The sequence below is a fragment of the Echinococcus granulosus genome (genome assembly GCF_000524195.1).
Source record: "Echinococcus granulosus chromosome Unknown EG_S00024, whole genome shotgun sequence".
NCBI lineage: Eukaryota > Metazoa > Platyhelminthes > Cestoda > Cyclophyllidea > Taeniidae > Echinococcus > Echinococcus granulosus.
The window spans coordinates 684347-703510 of NW_020170404.1; the positions used below are offsets into that span (position 1 = coordinate 684347).

Consider the following 19164-nt stretch of genomic DNA (forward strand, 5'->3'; position numbering starts at 1 on the left):
CCACAAATGAAAACTTCCCATAAGTGGAACAAAAAGTCAAGGCCTCTGCACGGTTTCGCAGGCCATTTTTGACTATGTGGATCTCTGCACTATCACATGATTTAGCGCTAATTAAATGTCGTAATGAAGATGCAGAAAATGGGGCCGAAACAGGTGGTAGCACTAAGATGAGTTAAGAAATACGCATATCACACACTATAAACGCGTGACAGTGAAGTAATCTGAACTGTAATTGGTTAGCGGTAGTAGCTTGATCATTTTGAAAATAGCGCAGCCATTAGTGCAATAAATTGACTTTAAACATTTGTAGCTCAACTTGTTGTAAAAGCAAAAAAATATAAATGTGGCAAGAGCGTATTACTTACCCTGCCGTTGTATGGCAAATCTGTTTTTTGATATATATTTTCGCCCCTGGTGTGGTTTATAAAGTTACCTAAAAATAAATTTTATAAAAAATTAGGGCGTGATGTCACATCGGTCTGTTTCACAAAAATTTCAATGTGTTTGAGTTTATCCTGTCACCCGGGCTTTCTTGAACAATTGCCATATGTGTGGAGTCAGTGTGATGCAATTTACCATGCTTGTACCAATCCGGGAAGTGTCTTTTTTTCTTACGCAACCTCTTTCGTGTCTTCACGAATAACGGCAATGGCGAAATCGCCCCTTTTTAGGCTAAAAAGCCTGTTTAAAAACTGTATTGTTTCCCCTACTAACGACACCTGTTCCGAGTCTCTTTCAAGTGCTGGCTCCAGCGTTGAAATCAATGCGTCAAATTTAAAAGCCTATGAGAAACGTCTAGAAAGTATATTTGCGGTGTTCCTTCAGTTTTCTTAGGGCTAGTCAAAGTCCTCTCGCAGTATTCATGTCTACGAGACAAAGAGTTGGATCATTTCTACAATCTTTGTAGTCAACCATGGTTTTGGGGTCCACTTACTCGTGTTGAAGCTGATGCACTGTTGCATTTTGCACCAGATGGATCTTTCATCGTTCGTGACAGTGAAAACGACAATTCGAGATTTACGCTCACATTCCGTTTCTCCAGCGAAGTTATCCTTAACAATCGGATTACCCAAACTGGTAATAAATTTGGATTTATTCAGGTATTTTTCAGCAATTCTCTCTATGCGTATTTTTCGACTTGTTACTTTATTTAGTTACCACAACTAGCGTATTGTTCCTTTGATTCGGGTTACGTTTCCCCCTTCTGTTATTACATTTCCTCTTTACACTTTGACTGGTAATGCGACTGTCTTACGCACGTTTTTTTCCAGGGTGAGGCCTTTGAGTCAATCCAAGCTTTGCTAAAAAACGCAATGTCACATTCTGAGTCGGGGGCCTACTGTTTATCAAATGCAACGTTTGATACTGAAGCGTCTGATCCATCCGCTTTGGTCTCAGAAAGCAAAAAAGTTCGCCTGCTTTACCCCTTTAGCCGATTCTCGATAGTTCCTCCCTTGCTATTTCTCTGTCGCTTCGCTCTACTTCGATTTATTCGAACTGGTATTGTCGAGCCCTCCTCTCTTTTTGCCCAAAAGAGGCAATTTTAGAACCGCTTTTACATTCTGATTCCAAATTATCGTTTAATAAAATTGTTTTTCGCCTGCCTCACACCTATTCGCTAGAATTTTCTGCACTTTTGTTTTCTAATTTGTTGTCAATTTCAGGTCGCTTAACTGCATTACGTATTGTCTCTCAGTACTTATTATGATTACTAGTATGCTGGTTTTGCATATTCCAGATCTTCTAATGCCCTAGTTGGGCATTGTTAGCAAAGGTACAGGGAAAGCACACATTATTCCCCTTCTATTGCGGTGGTATCGTAGCATTTAGTTTACGTAAATCGGTTCCACTAAATCACGTTAACTGCTGCTTGTTCACGTTTATGTAAATATCTCCTGTGGTTCTTTAGAAATTATTAGGGAGATTAGAGCAATTATCCAACACTGTTTTTTTCCGGGGTTTCTAATTTTTTACTCTGTGAGATTTGACGCGTTTTCCTTCATTCTATTTCAGTATTCCCTCAAATACAAGCAGGAAAAAGGTAAAAACGGTTTTATGTCTATTGATAGCTGTCTTTGAAGTAGAGCAGCTCACACTCATTAATTCAGGATGTGGTCTGTTTATCATACCCCGTTAAGACTGTTACGTGCAGTTACTAACCTCGTTCACAAAGGTGGTGCCTTTTCTCTTAAGTAACCCTTATTTCTATTCACCTGTAGCCCATGGGGATGGTATATGGTGTTGTTCCTGGCGTAAACGCGAGTCTGATGGAAAGGATCTAATAATTACCGGTTGTTTGGACAACACTCTCAAGCTATGGAATTGGTTAGTCACTTTAGACCTGCATAATGCACAATTCTATTTTGCTAGATGTCAGCTGAAAACGTTTTTGTTTGCGAAAAGTCGTTTTGAGATTTCGATAGCCATTCATCTGTCTTTCATAGGGAAATCCGGTTCTAGAAATGCCTGTTTTTAACTTAATTAGAAGAGCAAGTAGAATTCTGGAAATTTCCTCTTAACTAACGATTTAATGACTTGTGGGTTAGGTCTGTAAGGTATCGGTTCTGAAAAAGCACATTTTTAGCCAAATTTGTTTTTAACAATCTTTAATCGTCGTGTTTTGAGGCATGATGCATAGCTGTGTGGCAACCTTGAAGATGTTTATCAAAGTCTCTTGCAGTTTTCAGAATCGGTGTTCAGAGACATCTGTTTTTTCCCTTCGTATGAAACGGATTCGAAAGCATGTTCGATACGACAATTCTTCATCTGAAGTTCACATGCGTATTTAGATCAAGGTGCTTGGTACTTTACGATTGAAGTTTTGTGATTCGACACAGCAAACAAAATTTTCTCGTCTTTTTTATCTTTTCAGGGATGGCAATGCACTCAATCTTTTAGGTTCCTTGGATGGTCATCGCTTAGGTATCGTCTCAGTCGACATCAACAAGGCAGGCACCCTTGCTGCTTCTGGTAGTCTCGACAACCAGGCAAGCCTCACTGTTATACTAAATTTACTTATATTTCCGTCAGTAGGCGTTATTTTTGCACTGGTGGGCACAGTTTGGGTCAGTTGTTGTGATCACGCAAAATTAAAACTAGGTAGACTCCACTTATGGTACCGCTTATGGTATATGCATTGTGTATAAAATATTATCGGTGTTTTTGGAAGGGCGCCAAAATCCATGCCACTACTACTTTACAAAGGTGACCAATTTCAGTTTGTGTCTCCTGTGGCGTATGCACACGCGCACCAAACTCCAGTTTCATTCTTTCTGGGTAGTTGATACTTTCTCATTGTCCAGATTCAAAATATGGCAATTGCTACGCGATTGTATAATGCCTGTTCGACTTGGGTGGCATTTATTTGGAGGTCTCCTATCAATATCAAGCGAGCTAATATGCAAACACGATTGAAGTCTTTTTGATGCGTTGACAATTCCGCAAGACCACAAAAACTGCCTGGTGTTATTTAAACTCGTATCAATCTCTGATGTAGGCGGGGCGGTCTACTAATCAGTGGCTGGTGTTAAGTCTTCGTTTTGAATCGCTCAAAATCGTGCGTACAGTCGTAGAGAATCACCTAAGCTCCTCTAGTTTCCTCTAGTGCTCTTTCGAATTCTCGGTATCCCTTTTCAACTGTGCAGATAGGCTTCACAGTAATGGAGAAAAATAGGATGCTGGTCTGCCTGAAGTTCTTCAATGTTTAATTCCACTCCAACGGTCGTATTATCATATTTGTGCTACAAATTCGATATTGCACTCCAAATTGTGTTAAAGCGTTTACTATTAAGGAATGGCACCTCTATCCCCACTTCACTCGAGGGACGATCTCCGGTTTATTACGCACTTGCAGCGTACTGCTCTTATTCAAATGACTAAGGATAGATAGATCACTTGAGGACTATCTATTGGTGAAATTTTAGTAAATGCTATTTACAATTTACTTTTTTAGCTGCCCAGCTAAATGAACCTGCACGATAATTTCTCTTCCCAAAGGGTTTGAAATACGTATTCCGATGTGTACTGAAGCGTATTTGTCCAGTGGAATGTCTAAAGTAATATCGTCTTCATTGAGCTTACGTCAGAAAGCGAAGCAGCTACTTAACCTTGATGCAATTGCTTTGGTTAAGCCTTAAGTGACATGTTCATTTGTTAGCTGCGTGTTGAGACGTCTCTGAGGTTTTTTGCAGTATGCATAGTATCCGTTTGCTCAAGGTTGTTGAAGAGAACCTCTGAGCAAAGATGGGCACTTAGATGCGACAGTCAGACTAATTTCAATTTACCTGAAATTAATCAGCGCTTCATCTGCACTCCCCTATGCAATGTTGTGTCCTTAATGTACTAGGGTCCGAAGAGCAATGCAACGGTTATTGTTGGTATGGCGCCTAAATTATTTTAGATGATTCACAAATCCAGAATTAGCCAATAAATTAACAAAAAGGAAGTCTGGGAGAATTTATCTAAGCTGGCATGAGCACTTTGTGGTGGTCTTTTTCTGAGTGCTGTCACTTTTCTAAATAGGTCCTCACGGGCTATTTAGATGCATTAAAAACACTTGGAAGATAAGACACCATACGAAAATTCTTCATCAAGGTGAAATGAAGTCTGATGTAAGTCGTGGATATCTTTAGTTTCACTGGTTGCCTTCGCTGTGCGAAATGCATTGTTTGTTTGCGCGGCACTCTTTAACTTCGGGCAGCATTTTGCAACGGACGAATTTTTCACTCTAATTGGTATTCACGAAATTACTTGATTCGACGAAAAAAACCTACTTGATGAGGCATGTTACTAGGAAGCCCCACATTGCTAGTACTCTGTATCCCTTCTTTCCATTTAGCTGCCATTTTACTGCTGCCAAACTCTTAGGCCTATTTTTCCTACGTTCCTACAATAGAGTGAAATAAACAAAAGCTCAAAATTTTTTGTCAAAATACTGTGAATAACTTTTATGGTTTTTAAATCTCTCAAACATGGTTTTTCTTCACTGTATCCGAGCTTGGGGTGGTTTTCCAACACCAGTGCGGTCTTGATAGCCCTCCTCTCGTGATATACAGCCATCCGCAGCAAAGGTCCTCCTCCCATGAAAATTTGACCCCTTATCCAACCAGTGAAATTTGTATTGTTGTTCGTTTAGCGTGTATTCTCTTACCCCTGGAGTCAGCGTAATAGCCTAATTTCCCTCAACGATGTCAAGAGACATAATAATCTAAAAATGATAAATTGCAACAATAATTTAGAGTTGTCGCTCCAAAAGCATTCAAAGGTGGGATCCTAGTCATTTTATAGTGTGCAAACACTCCTCCTAGGCGTTTCCTGTCCTTACAGTTGATGTGCTGACCTATGACCTGAGATAAGAGTAGCGGTTGTCATACATCAACAACCCGCCTTTCCATTCGAATGAGGTGGGTCAATAGAGCACCTTTAGATTGTGGGCTTTGGATCATTGCAGAAAACGTCCGAAGTCTACACTCCTCTTGCCTCCCTGATTTGATGGCTTTGTTATGAACGATTCCTTGGGTGTTACACTGGAGTCTAATTGAATTTCACTCATTGGACTCTCGCGTTTCTCCTCAGATCCTAATGGTGGGGCTTTAGTATGGGAGATGTTCTAGCTTTTTCAACTCTACTGTCTCCGAATTTTTTGGCTGAAGTGTTTGAAATTAGATGGATCACTTGAATACTATTTCAGCAGCGAAGTTTGCGTACGCCAAAGGTGCGAGCTTATCTTGGGTTGCTTTTCTACCTTTCCAGCCGGCTGCCTTTTTTGTGATTTGTGATTTTACCTTTCTCAAATCTCATCTCGCTCTTTTATTGAATATTTATTTAAAATTGGAGCCGAGATTGTTGTCAAAAGCTGATGCGGTTTTGTTTGTACCCCTGGTGTGAATTTACAAGTATCTAACCTTTCTTCTGTGGATCCGAACCTGAGTACGAGGCCAACGGTTTCTGGATTGTCCTTTTTTTTTCGAGCAGGTTCGATTGTCAATGTAGCGCTCTAGCTAGCATTGAAGACTAAAGCATAACCGTCTGGAAGTAGGTCTACTACCAGCTTATAGGCGAGCTTGGAGGTCGACATCTTAGGTGCTATGAATGTATTTCAGAGTATGGTTAAGTATGCAGTTAAAGCAGCCATCATTTTACAATAATAAGGCAATATTCGCATCTCCAATTTTATCTAATTGAAAGTAGACGTCATTAGGGTATCATGAAATGATAGGGCTTTCATCAGTATCTGAAACCCTTCCTCTTTTGGTGCAGATAATATTTTGGGACCTTGAGCAGTGCCGTCAGGTGAGCGTGTTCGAGGGCGAGCCGGCGGAGACGTGGTCAGTGGCCTTCTCACCCGATTCGCGCTTCATCGCCACCGGCAGCCACTCCGGTGCCGTTCACATGGTTGGCGTGGAGTCTCACAGGCTGGAGAGCTCCATCAGTCTCGATGGAAAGTTTGTCTACTGTCTTGCTTATGTGCGTCAACTCGCTTCTTCCAATGTTAATGTTTATTGTTTTACTATTTTATTCCTTAATGTTTCAATACTTTTCTGGTGTCCCCATTTCACACAAATCTAATCTCATCTTTTTGTTGTTTCAAGCTTCCACTCCGTTGTAAAATTGTCACGTTTAGGAACACTATATTCATGCCATGGATCGTACGACGGGGAACTCGAGGTATAATCGTACCATGAAGTATCATTTACAAGCACTCTTGCACGTTTGACAATTAAAGGTAAAAAGTAATTGAAGAAGGCAAGGTGGTCTCCATATAAAATCACTTTTGTTTGGTCATTTGTAAGGCTCGAAAGTGTTTTAAACATTCAGATTAAGTATGATTTGTGCACGTGTGTGTATGTGTCAAGAGGTAAATGCTTTGCCATTCGTGCCAAATCTTTCTATACTTTTCGATACTTTCAACACTATTTGTGTACCTACACGGTTCCAGTCTCAATGTGATCTTCATGTTTCTGATTCAGGCATTAACTGACATAGAATTTAAGTATAAGTGAGACATAATCTCATCTCAAAACGATTATTTACAAACACTGTGCTGCCTGTTTGACCAATTTGACCAACGAAGTGGCAGAATCGACATATTCATGACTTTATGTCATACTTATCACGTGAAGAATCTGCTGTTACTGATACTGCCCCATGTGCTCATTCATGACGGCTTCGTTGTTTGTTTTTGAAACAGTTTGCGGGTGAGGAATTGTCATTTAGCTTGATATTTGAAAAAAGGAACAATAAATAAGAAGTGGTTTACGAAAAAGATGAGATGAGGCTTGTTCAGTTCAGTGCTGAAAATTGCTAAAGTTGTAAAGAAACTGAGCTCAGGACATTTGAAGATAATAGTGTTTTACCTGTATAACTTTTGAACACTATCTTTGAGCCAAGTAAAACAGGCCCTGTCGTTAGCACTTGGTAATCCCTAAACTATCCGAGCTGTGAAATTATTCACACTATTTACTTATTGGTGGAACCTCCCATGTGGTATCGTGCCACCTGGTAGGCTTGAAATTTAGGCTGTGACCCAAGCACTGCCCTTATGTGTTTGTTTTAAGGCGATGAACCTAAGAACCGTTATGTCTACTTTTAAAATGTAAATTTGAATGGGTGGAACAACGGATGGTGCTCTGGACCTGAGCGATTGGGGCTACTGACTTACTGAGACCGAGTAATCCGCGTCGCAGTCAAAAGTCGATCAAGTAAATCTTCTTTTGATCTTAAGGCTATATGTATTGTGCCGCAGTACTGCTCCCGTTTTCCATACCCCTTCATCCATAGTAGTAGTTTCGGAGATTGGTTTATTAGTGTAAAACAACGGCGTTTCCTTTTTACCTTCAGGTTATGTTCGAAAAATGCTTTGACGGCAAGTTTGTCAGGGTCTAATATGTTGTTACGCTCTTCTGTGTGGCACCCGATAAGCAGGGTTGCCAGTAATAGGGGAGTTTGGGTTCATTGTTCCCGCTTTCAATGGCACATTAAAGCTATGCATTTGTAGTTAAATTTTAATCACTAGAAGAGATTGTTTTAGCATTCTAATCTCTTAATCGATCTTGCGTTTTATAACCAAATCACGATCTTCAGAATGGGTAAACTTCGCCTTTTTTCAAGTACCCTAACTGACATCGAATTAAGTCATGTTTGACGCGTAGTCATTTCCTACGTCACTCACTGTCTCCACACGGATGCTGCAAGTTCCACCTACGGTACTTGTGAATTCGCCTTCGTTATTTACGTTCCAGCGGGCTTATTAGGGGCCCCTCGGCGAGAGAACTTTTAAATACCAGATATATGATTTACCGCGGTTCCTCCTACTTTAAAGGCATTTCGGCACTTCCGGTCGATACGGTCAGTTGCAGTTAATGGCGCGCAAAAGGGATGTTGAAAAGTTGTCCTGTGAAACCATTTTTTGTCCGGAATTCCGCCTCGATGCAAGTGCTTTGAAGAAAGCGTTATGTGTTTTAACCAATCTGACATTAAGCATTCAGCTGATTATTTTAGCAGAGGTAAGTTTATGGGGTAGGTTTTTTAAGGCCATAAAAGGTGCGTATACTTAACTAGCATAGACATTTTCTTGTCAAAAATAAAAAGACTTCTGGCGGTCATGTCCAGTTTGCTTGTCACGTAGAGCGAATTCTCGCGTCTACTTTATTGGAAGGCTGTTCAGAGCAAGGTTTCAACGTTTCCATAACGGTTTACCTTTGCTCTAACCCCCAATTTTCACGACTAATCAGGTTTTTACCAAGTCAACTTCACTGTGCCACACGCCTCCCCGACAAATACGGGAATGCTGTATCTGGGTGTACGGGTGTTGCCCCTTGCCGCTCCCTGTCAAATTTGAAAGTTCCACTTGATCAATACATTGAGTGGACTGGAATCTGGGTCTGACGTAGTAAGTATCCAGGCGTCAAAGTGTTTTTCTGACGTTGGATGATAAATCATGCCTTTTCTTTGGACTGTAGCAGACCTCATCCATGACCAACCTACATCTATCAGAGTTTGCCAACCTTTTGACATGGATTATGACCTTATTTTTAATGGAAGTAATGGGAGCCGAGTGATGGTGTTAATGGTGGTTTCGATCCACCGGATATTATTAAATTCCAGATTTTCTTTTTACTAGGGAAAGGTCTTATTTCGCCTTCAATCCTTTTGATATCTCATCGGAAATGGGTCAAGCGGAACTACAACCTGCGTAACTATGGATAAAGTTAAGAATGCCAAATCATTATGCATATCTACGTATGTGTATGAGGCAGCACTGATTTGACAAACCAAAGATATTCATTCTTGAGCCTTTTGTTGGTCTCACTATCACTGCCTTTCTGGGGCCGTTCCAATGTGTTTGTTTGCACCATGGGTAGTGCTTCCTAGCCTCGGTAAAACACTGTACTTAATAACGTTTCTGATAGTGGCAGCATTTTTCGGGGTTAACATGACTTTCACGAGCTGTAGTGCTTTGCAAATGAGTTTTCAGTACATTTCCATTCTTTACTCCAGGGCGATGCGTGACTTTCACACCGAAATATATGAATGAGCTCCTGCCTCTCTGCCTAGGCTCTGTCTGATCTGCAATTACAGTTTGGAAACACGTAATGGCTTTATTTTGAAACGACTTAAATGGCGTTGATTGGACACATGTTTTAGACTGTGTTCTCTGGCAGTTGTCCATTCAATAAATATTCAAATGTTAACTGTACTCTTCCTCTCCCTGTGATACTTTTCCCGCTCACAGTCACTCAAGATTACCTCTTCGGGTTCTCAGGTGGTTTTCCCAAGAATGAGCCAGCTATCTTTACAATTGTAGTCAACTTTGCTGCAGATACTAGAATTACGGTTTAGACTCATTGCATAGGAAAGTCGGCAGTTCAGTTTCATTATTTTGCCTACTGGCATTGACATTTCTATCGCTTTGGTCACGTTATTTGATCGCTCTAGTGATATGAAATTTGCACATTTTGTATACTTTAGATACCTCGAGATTCGAGGTACCCTATTTCCCTCTTTGTAATTGCGTCTGAAAACAATTCCTACTACCCGCCTTGAAAGCCTTCAAAGAGCGCATCGTTCGTAGTTAGAAAAGGCGTTTGCCGCAGAAAAGACTGTTCGAGCAGTTGATTTCGCCAAAACAGATGACACTCATGAACACCTTTATTTTTTGTTCCTCAGCGGAAATGGGGAGTTTAGTCTGTCCGAAGAATATCACAGATGTGCATGTGTGTTTGGTCGACTTTATTTAATCAAACAAGAATGAGGTAAAAAAGTTTGCTTGAGAGCTCAGTCGATCTCACCACCACCTTTTCATCTCGAATTCCGGTTCTATTTCGTATATACTGTCTTTACTCCTAGAGGTATCTATTAATAGCGTTGCATTACCACGAAAATGTTAGTTCTTTGCTGTAATTGGTTCAGATTGCCGTATTTCTCCGCTTTGATCGACTTGCTTTTTACGAACTATAGTCTTTTCATTTCGAGACTGAGATGTGCAGTAACGTAGCTGATTCGCAACTGGATTGTTAAACTAAGTCATTAATTATTATCGAGAAGCCCTCGACTCTCTTCCAATCGCTCAATGCAGGCCTTGCTTTTTGTTTCTTAGGTGTTTACTCAGTCTCCTTCGATTGCTTCACGTTACATGCTACCTTCATGTACTCCACGTCATGACTTTTCCTAGCTCATTTTTAAGCCCTTCAAAAGAGCGCATCGCTCACTGTTGAAAATTGCGAAATGTCAGCTGAGGAACAGCGTGCCTGTATATGATCAACTGGCTCTCCTTGCCAGCACTGGTGGCATTCATTCACCGGTTTTTGTCTACCAGGGCTGGAAAAACAAATGTGATCGTAACCCAGAGGATACGAGATCACATTTTGCTTTTCCTCCTACCGTCAGTCTGCATTCATTAATTTGTATATGCGTGCGAGAGGTTTCACTCGATGTAACTCAGACAATGAAAGAGTGTGTTTAACATTCCAATCTCTTTCACCTGCCTCGTCATCACCTTGCAGAGTCAGGATGGGACGCGATTGGCCGCAGGCGCAATCAGCGGAATCGTGAGCATCGTGGACCTGCGCACGGGTGCCATCTTTCCCCTCGATGGCCACGCCATGCCCGTCCGCTCCGTCGCCTTCTCACCCGATGGCCGTCTTCTTGCTTCCGCCGCTGACGATAAGCAGGTCCGCATCTATGACGCGTAAGTTTTGGCTCCCTCCGTTCTGCTCTGCATTTTTTTTGCCTTGGAAGAGAGGAACCTAAGCCCTATTATTTTCACTTCCATTATCATCCGTCTTATCCACCTTTTACGTTCGTTTTCTCGTTCATATGATTGGCTTCATGGGTTTAGGGATACGTTTGTAAGACCTCCGTAGTGTTTGGGCTACCTCCGAAAGCGTTATTATGCCTTGCATGTCTGGTAGTAAATCTTATTTTCGTATAGAAGACTTAAAAGACTATTGGCAATATTCCATTCCATTAGTGCGCAAACCGAATAATGCGAAGTAGGAAGGGTTGGTGTCATCGTATATGTAATTTAAACGAATATCATTCCCTTCCTTAATTTCATATGGTTACTCTTTTGAAGCGACCAGCAAAACGCTGTTTAGATGTATCAGAACCGCCATTGAAACAGAAACGACAATCGCATAACTTCTAAATGCAGCGGTATCTGCACCCTGTATAGACTTTAAGGTTTCCACTTGTGTTGTGATTGACTTACAGGACATTAACAATGATAAGGCTTGACTATGGCAAATGTAGGAAACAAGAAAGTGTTTTATGCAGAGAAATGTCATTTCATTCTTTCTTTTATTTTTTGGGCTTGACTGCGGCTGCTGTCGGCCGGCATAGATTTAATGGTCTTGAATTTCAGCTATCTCTTTCCACTGCTGAAGTAAAGCGTATTTTTGTTCTTGTCTTTATGTTGATGGCAAACAACTGTTTACGCATTGGCATCTATTTACGCGTGATACCTGGGATTCCTTCTTTGATCCTCTTTCACTCTTCCTAATTGTCGATTTCATTTTAATCATACAGGTAAAGACCAATAATTATGCAGTCTTGTGCAAGGTCAAGTCCCTTCCTGTCATTAACATTTCAGTTCATCCTCGTTTATTGACTCTTATCTAGTCTCTCGAAATATAATCGTAAAAGTATGTACACATACGGTAAGCCGGTAGAGAACGTGGTAATATGAAATTGTAGCAATCAGGGCTCCCGTTATTTGCTCTTGCCCATCAGCTGTTGCCTTGGTGCCAGACGTCTTTGAATCATGGAACTTTGTAGTCAATTATATATGGACTACCACGAATCTTGCCGCTCTTCTGTTCTGGCATGACAGTGACATGCAAAAGTGCACTTTCATATGGTCATAGGTTTAAGGTCTCACATGGTAGAGGCTAAAGCACCAACTGGCATATGCTCATGTCTGATGGAATCGTATGCTACGGTGCGAAGCGATAATTTTTACAGCTATTTAACCGTTACCTTGTTTATGTGCGGTTTGCTGAACCACCTATCAGATTTACACTTTTCGTCAATCCTCCTTCTGTCCAAAATTCAATGTTTATAATTAAAACTATATTTTCCAGGTTTTCCTTCCCTCTTCGTTAATTTTTAAAGAGCATTTTTATGACCTTGCATTATCTATAAATCTGTTTGCTCGTATGCTCGCGACTGCCGTTTTATTGGACAATTCGCTCACTCAAATTACACGCAGTCCTTGGCCACCAGTGTTTGGGCAATAAACGGTTCTGTAATCACGAGGTGATGCCTTCCACACGAACAGGATTTTTGTCGTGTTGTGGTCAAAACGCCCTTCACTTGGGCCGTAATCACGTGACAAGAGGCCGCTTTTTCTCCATTTTGTAATTCTTATTGTCTGTCTTGTTTTTTGAACAACTCTCCACTTGTGACAATGGCCTTGACTACCTTTACGTTGTATTTTGGTCCTTTTTCTGATCGGTCTAACAATAATGTAAACTGGAGTGTGTATTAATTACTCTCAGAATTGCAGCTCCGGGATTGGGTAGGTGAATGGCGTTATCGCAGTGGCATAAAGTAGCTGGAAGGCCAAGAACATGGACAGTAGGGTAGTGCTCACGCAAGGCTTACACGCAAAATATCGTGTACGATTCAAGCAATCAACAATCTGTCACGATGTAGTCCCACCGCCTCTTTCCGCCTAGTTATTTTGTCTCAGTTATCGTTAATTGATCTCGAGAGGGAAAGTGTTTTGCAAGACGTGAGAGCGTTTCACGAAAACTACTTTATGTTTATGATTCGAAGCTCGAAAGGATTTGGTGAGCGTATATTACTAGGCGAAAGTATGAGTGCGGAATGAATAATTTAGCAAATCAGGCTTTAAGAAACGACCTCCGATGTCATTTTTTGATCATAGTATTTAAATAGTGAACATTCGAAACGACCGGTTAATGCTATCCGATTTGTAATTGAATTCGGAGTATTTGATTAATTAATTGAACCAGACAAGGTATACTTCTTGCTTCGAATTTTAATGTCTGTCAATGATTAATTAATTCAAACCGTGTCCTTGAAAGGAACTGGCTGGACTTCTCAAATCGACTACTTGTTCAAAAGGATATCACTCCTCAGGAAGATCCTGGTACAGCAGAACCAGCACTCCACTAGGAGGAGTCCATGCCATCATTACAATTTTTAACCCCCTTACAGTGGGATACGAATTGGCGAACTTCACTTTTATAAAATTCATTTTGTCTGTAGGTCAATCAACCAGACTCCAGCTGTCTCCATTTCTGTTTCGCCTTTATTTTCCACCTATCTCTTCTCTTTCGCCTATGTTAGTGTGGCCTTCTGGCGCTAATACCGAAACACGTGACGATAAGCATTTGGAGAAGCATCATTATGGCAATGGGAAAATCTTTTCGCAAATAAGTTTTGTAGTGTGAAGTATGAGGTTTTGAATGATCCCGGAAGAGTTTAACTTTCTTTAGTAAGACATCTGCAGTGGCCAATTCCATTTGCGGTCCACCACTCCCAAAGCGTTGTCTTCTGAAGATTAAGTGGTGCCCAGAAATGCAGCACATTGAATCATCATTTTGGTGTGCCAAAGGCATTTAACATTACAAGTCGAGTAGTCAATGGGCATTCTAATATGCACGAAGCGTTTTCATGACATGCTTGAAGCAATTGGAGAACACATTCCTGCTAATCTTTTATGCTTATTTTAATCTGTTGGTGGACGGTAGGTCCATTTCCCTACCTTCCACTTCTTTTTCATTTTGATGTGGATGTAAATGAATCATTCCATTACTTACGATAAACATTACTGAAGGCTTGTTTAGCCATTTTAACCTCGAATTAGTCTAGCAATAGCGACGTGGATTTCCTTGAGATCAACGAATGGAGGGTTTTTTTTGCCTTTGTGATGCATCTACCTTTGAATAATTCATCACCCAAAGTAAATTATTTATTTGAGTTACTTTGGGGTAATATATTCTCCTACTCCACTTTTAAATGCTACACAACAAATTGGACGAGATAGCTCCTGAAAGCGTGTTTAACATCGTTAGTAAAGTAGACAGACTCCGATCACATTCAACAGATTCAGGCGGCATTTTGTGGGATGAGTGATCAAATAAGGAAGTAGTGTACGGGGCCACCAACGCATATCTATACTTCATACCGAAAATCACAGGAACTTTTTCAGCCACCCAATGCAAAATCCTCGTCTTCTTTTGAGCCTTGCCTCTGGTGCTCCCTGGGATTACTCCTGCGCATCGACTACCGCAAACGCAAGACAAAAGCGAAGAGGCTTCACCAATGTCGTTTCCAATCATCTCTAAAGCCGTTAAACAATATGCAAGACTGCAATTCGCTTTATTATAACAATATCGAATGGAGGTGTCGAATTTCAATACCACCAAATCGCCAGAGAATAGGAGGTACTCGAGTGCTAAAATCGGTATTTAAATCAGCTATCATCTTACCATAAAACCGAAATGTATCGGTGAGAGGTGCACCTATTTGCTCTTTGTACTTGAAGATTCGAAGTGAGTAAACAACGGAGAGTGTGGATCCGAGTTGCTCTCGAGGGAGGTGTGTTGACTGTGCACGATTTGGTTCGTCTTTTCACCATGCATTTCTATCCACCTCGTGATGTTGCACCACTTTGCGTCAGCGACACGTGACAGCCCCGGCATGACAAGAACGGAGAGTGGCTTGTCTAGTCCTCCTCCCCTTCCGTAATCACTGCGGGCGCACGCTGCCTTCATCTATGAACAACCTTATTTCCCCTTGCCTCTTTCCTGTTTTTGTGTCCATAGCCAATTTAGCTGGTGAAGGGAGGAAAGGCGGTGTTCTGGAGGCATTTTGAGGCTGTTACACCAAGACAACTTCTACCTTCCTAAAAGGTCAATTGTAGTCTGGGAAATAGGAATTACGTTATTATTTTTAGACCAATTTGATGGGGATTTTTCGAATGTCTGGCCTGAAGTGGTTTCAATAAACTCGGGAATACAAAGCATTATTCATTATAAATTCTGGCAGCCTGCATTTTATTGCAGCATAGATTTCGGGTTCAATAAATTTTTGGAATTTTTAAGTCATACCAAAAGGTGGTTCAATTTTTGTCTGATTTACAGAACAACCGCCCTGATATTTTTTTGCTTTTCTTAATAGAGTGCACACTACTAGTTGGGGTGGGAACCCTGCCAACTCAACTTTGAAGCATATTTTGACGATTAGGAGATTATTGACGGCTAGAGGTATTCATCTTAGGTTTGAGTCTATCCAGGAGGTAGGATGACTCCCACTGAACGCGTTTTATCCTCACTACAAAGCAGCCTTTCAAGTGACTGTAAAAGAAAAACCTTTTTGATTATGAAATAATTCTCGTTTGATAGAGTAGAAAATTTTACATCTTAAAATATCTGCTCTAGAATTGGAAACCCTAAAGGGTGTTGCTTACGGCCTTCATCGAAAAAGTGTTGATTAACTTTTTATGGTCTCTTTCAAGTGATTTTATGACTCCACAATGAAGCCGACGCCAATTTTTTTTTTTGCTAAATGGGATGTTTACGAATCAGGGGTTTTGTTAGATAAAATATTTATTCCGGAATTGAGGCTTTGAAACAGTGCTGTTTTTGATTTCTTTCGTAAAAATGTTAATCGCTGGACGTGCGGGCAGTCAAAAGTATATTTACCCGATTTACATTGAATCCAGAAGAGATCTTTCAGGGATAATGACAACATTATAAACGACTAGCGTCACGGTGGTAAATTCCGGAACGACTCCTTTTCAGAAACGATGGACGCCTGGTGGTATCGAGCTTGAACGGCCATTCCTCCTGGGTGGTTTCGGCAGTTTTTAGTCCGGACAACCGCCACCTAGCCACCGCATCCACCGACAAGACTGTCCGGGTGTGGGACGTCGCCGCAAAGACCGAGGAGCACGTCTTCTCCGACCACGAGGATCAGGTTTGTTTACTGCGCACTCGGTTGCGTACGCCGCAAAGCACTGCAGTACCACTACTCGGTCCCAAAAATCTTTTTTCCCAAAAATTAAGGACGAGGTGCAATGCCCTTTTTGTCTTTTGTTTCTAGGTCTGGGCTGTGCGCTACAACGATGATGGCTCTCATTTGCTTTCTGTCGGCGGCGACCAAAAAATTATGGTGTACACATGTCCCAACTGTTCTCAATAAGGTGGTTGCACCTTGTATCTTTGCATTTGTCCCTTCTCATCGCTTATGTGTTAGGGGACTCAAGTTTTCTCTGGGATACATTCCATTCGTATATGTGGCAAGTATAATTCTATCCACGAAAAGTAAACCTGGTTTTCCCAAGTTTCCCTAACTAATTCACAATTACCCACAGGGGATTTTGTGTAGTTTAATTTAGGTGATAATTTGGCGATAACTTAGTGTTTACCTACTTACAGGATCGCGCTCCCTCATTAACGAAGTGGTCAGTCCTACTTGGCAGTTGATCGGATAAGCTGATTTCCGAATATTAGTACAGTCCGCTTTTTATACTCACCAAGATGCTGTTTTGTAGGGAACGTTGGTATCAGCAGAGGGGACCGTAACTTTGACTCACGCTTTGGAAGTGTTGCCTCTAATTTGGTGGAGCAAATTGAGAAATTCGTCGATGACGTTGTGTCAGTGCTGTACAGTCCTATTCACCTTGGTCAAAATCGCATCTAGAGTAGACAAAGAGGGCCTTGAAATTTAAGCTGAAAAGTTATCCAGGCACCCAGAATCAAAGGTGCTGCCGGCTTATTTACTGACAGCCATCAGTGGCCGATTCGCCTATGCGCCTGGTCCGCGAAACTGACACACAAATCACATGAATCATTTCACTTTAAAGGGTTTGTGTGAAATAATTCAACACGCTTAGGTTTCGTTTTTTTCATACTTTTCGCTGTCACTAGTCTCCCATGGACACGATCGAGGCAGGCGTAGGTATCCAATGTGGTAATCCATTACTTTCCACCATCTTAGCATTTTGCGATATATGAATGCAAAAACTGGCGCTGGATTTGGAAAGAGGGCTGGAAGTTTAGTAAATTGTGGTGCGGGGTGAATCGCGGGCGGTTAAAAGGGTCCACTTGGTTTACACCAAATATATTTGACACACGACCTTTTTGAAGACAAGTGGATACCTGCTAATTTCTATGGCGCTTTCCGGGATAATCCGAAAGGCTACACCTGGAAATGACATGTATTTTAAGTTGTCATTACAGTAAGTCGATCTGACTAGCACTTTGAAATTATGGTGTTTAGAATGGTTTTTTTTTGGGAATTTTGAAATTTATGCTGGAAAAAAATGGAGAGGAAATCACAAACTTTCAGTACTGCATCGCATACACTTTTGAACGAATTTCTTCTTAGTGATTTTGCAGTCAGGTTGATCATCGGAGTCTGGACCTTTGCACAAGGGTGGCCGTTTTAGTCCTCCTTTTTACCAGAGCCTGTGGAACTGGCACAAATCAAGGAATTGGTGTGTTTATATCGCACTGTCATACGGGAATCGAAGCGGTTAAAAATCACTGGCGTTACTTGTCTAAGTCGACCTGTTTTAACCTGTCATTGATATCCTTCATTCGACTGATGCATTCATGGTGTTCCTGGATAGCCATTCTAGCCACTAATCACTGCATTATCATCAACAAAACAGTCTCCTATTTACTCCGTAGTGCCTAAGTCAGTTCCGTAGATGTTGTAGGGCGTTTGAGTTTGGATGGGGCTTATCTGTCGACCTACGGAAGGACTGGCAGAATGGTGTGTGCTCCGTCTGGTTAAACCGGAAGTCATCCCACGACAGCTTGATGTCTGTTTTGGAAAATAAGCTCTATCGAATGTTATTATCGTATCCTTACTAAAGCAATAAAGTTTCCCAAGACTACTTTCTGTTTTGTATTTCCGATCTACGCTCGTGCAATCGGTCTAACGTTTCAAATTTGGATAGTGGAAATTTGACTCTCCTTTCAAGCGCCAAGTGGGAAAAAATTCCTATAAAGTGCGAGAGGAGTGAAATTTCCGTATTGAAGTTCACAAACTTTTCCGCAACTTTTGCATAGTTTTACAGCGATTTGCGTCCAGGGTAAGTGTGCTACCACCTGAATTACTGATCTTCACACAAGGTTGGTCATTTCAAATTAAACGAATCAATCCTGATAATGTGGTCTGGGTGAAATAATTAATTAGACCCAGAAAATTGTAAGGCAGGCACTTGACGTACTTCAGTCGTCCTTTTTCTCCTCAAGAAACCCGATCGTGGAGGGCGCGGGTGCCTACTAAGGTAAGTAATTGCGATTTGCCCTTGTGGAACTTTACGTTTAACGGTTATCGAGACGTCCACCCTTACTGCACTCTATCGCTCAAATTACCCCTGAAGGCATTCTGGAGCATTTGAGCTTGAGAGGCGTTTGTTTGTCAACATGCTTGGGGAACTTGGTGCTAGCAGCATGAGTGACACGGGAGGGACTCCTTCTCATCAGCTTGTAGGATGTCATAGGAAGCAGGAAAGACTAACATGTATGCAATAACACCTTGTTTAATTCACTTGGATATGTTTTCATGGGAGTTTTGAAAGTGAAAGGTATCACGGACTCTACGTGCATATGTTATTATTCACCTGACAGTAGAAGTATGTACTTTTCGGAAAGTAGTAAAAAGAGGAAAGTACTGCAT

The 19164-nt window shown here is 41.2% G+C and overlaps 1 protein-coding gene across 1 annotated transcript; it reads left to right on the forward strand. All coding sequences in view use genetic code 11, as the record gives it.

The window, feature by feature from the left end:
* Positions 1 to 498: 498 nt before the first annotated feature.
* On the forward strand, positions 499 to 16674 carry EGR_04101 (WD repeat-containing protein SL1-17; the record flags this gene model as incomplete). The annotated part of the gene is made up of 9 exons (XM_024493350.1): positions 499 to 802; positions 835 to 1100; positions 1272 to 1500; positions 2220 to 2325; positions 2873 to 2999; positions 6259 to 6465; positions 11004 to 11188; positions 16275 to 16449; positions 16576 to 16674. 9 exons carry the CDS (start codon positions 499 to 501, stop codon positions 16672 to 16674), a joined length of 1698 nt encoding a protein of 565 aa, XP_024352264.1.
* Positions 16675 to 19164: the final 2490 nt, after the last annotated feature.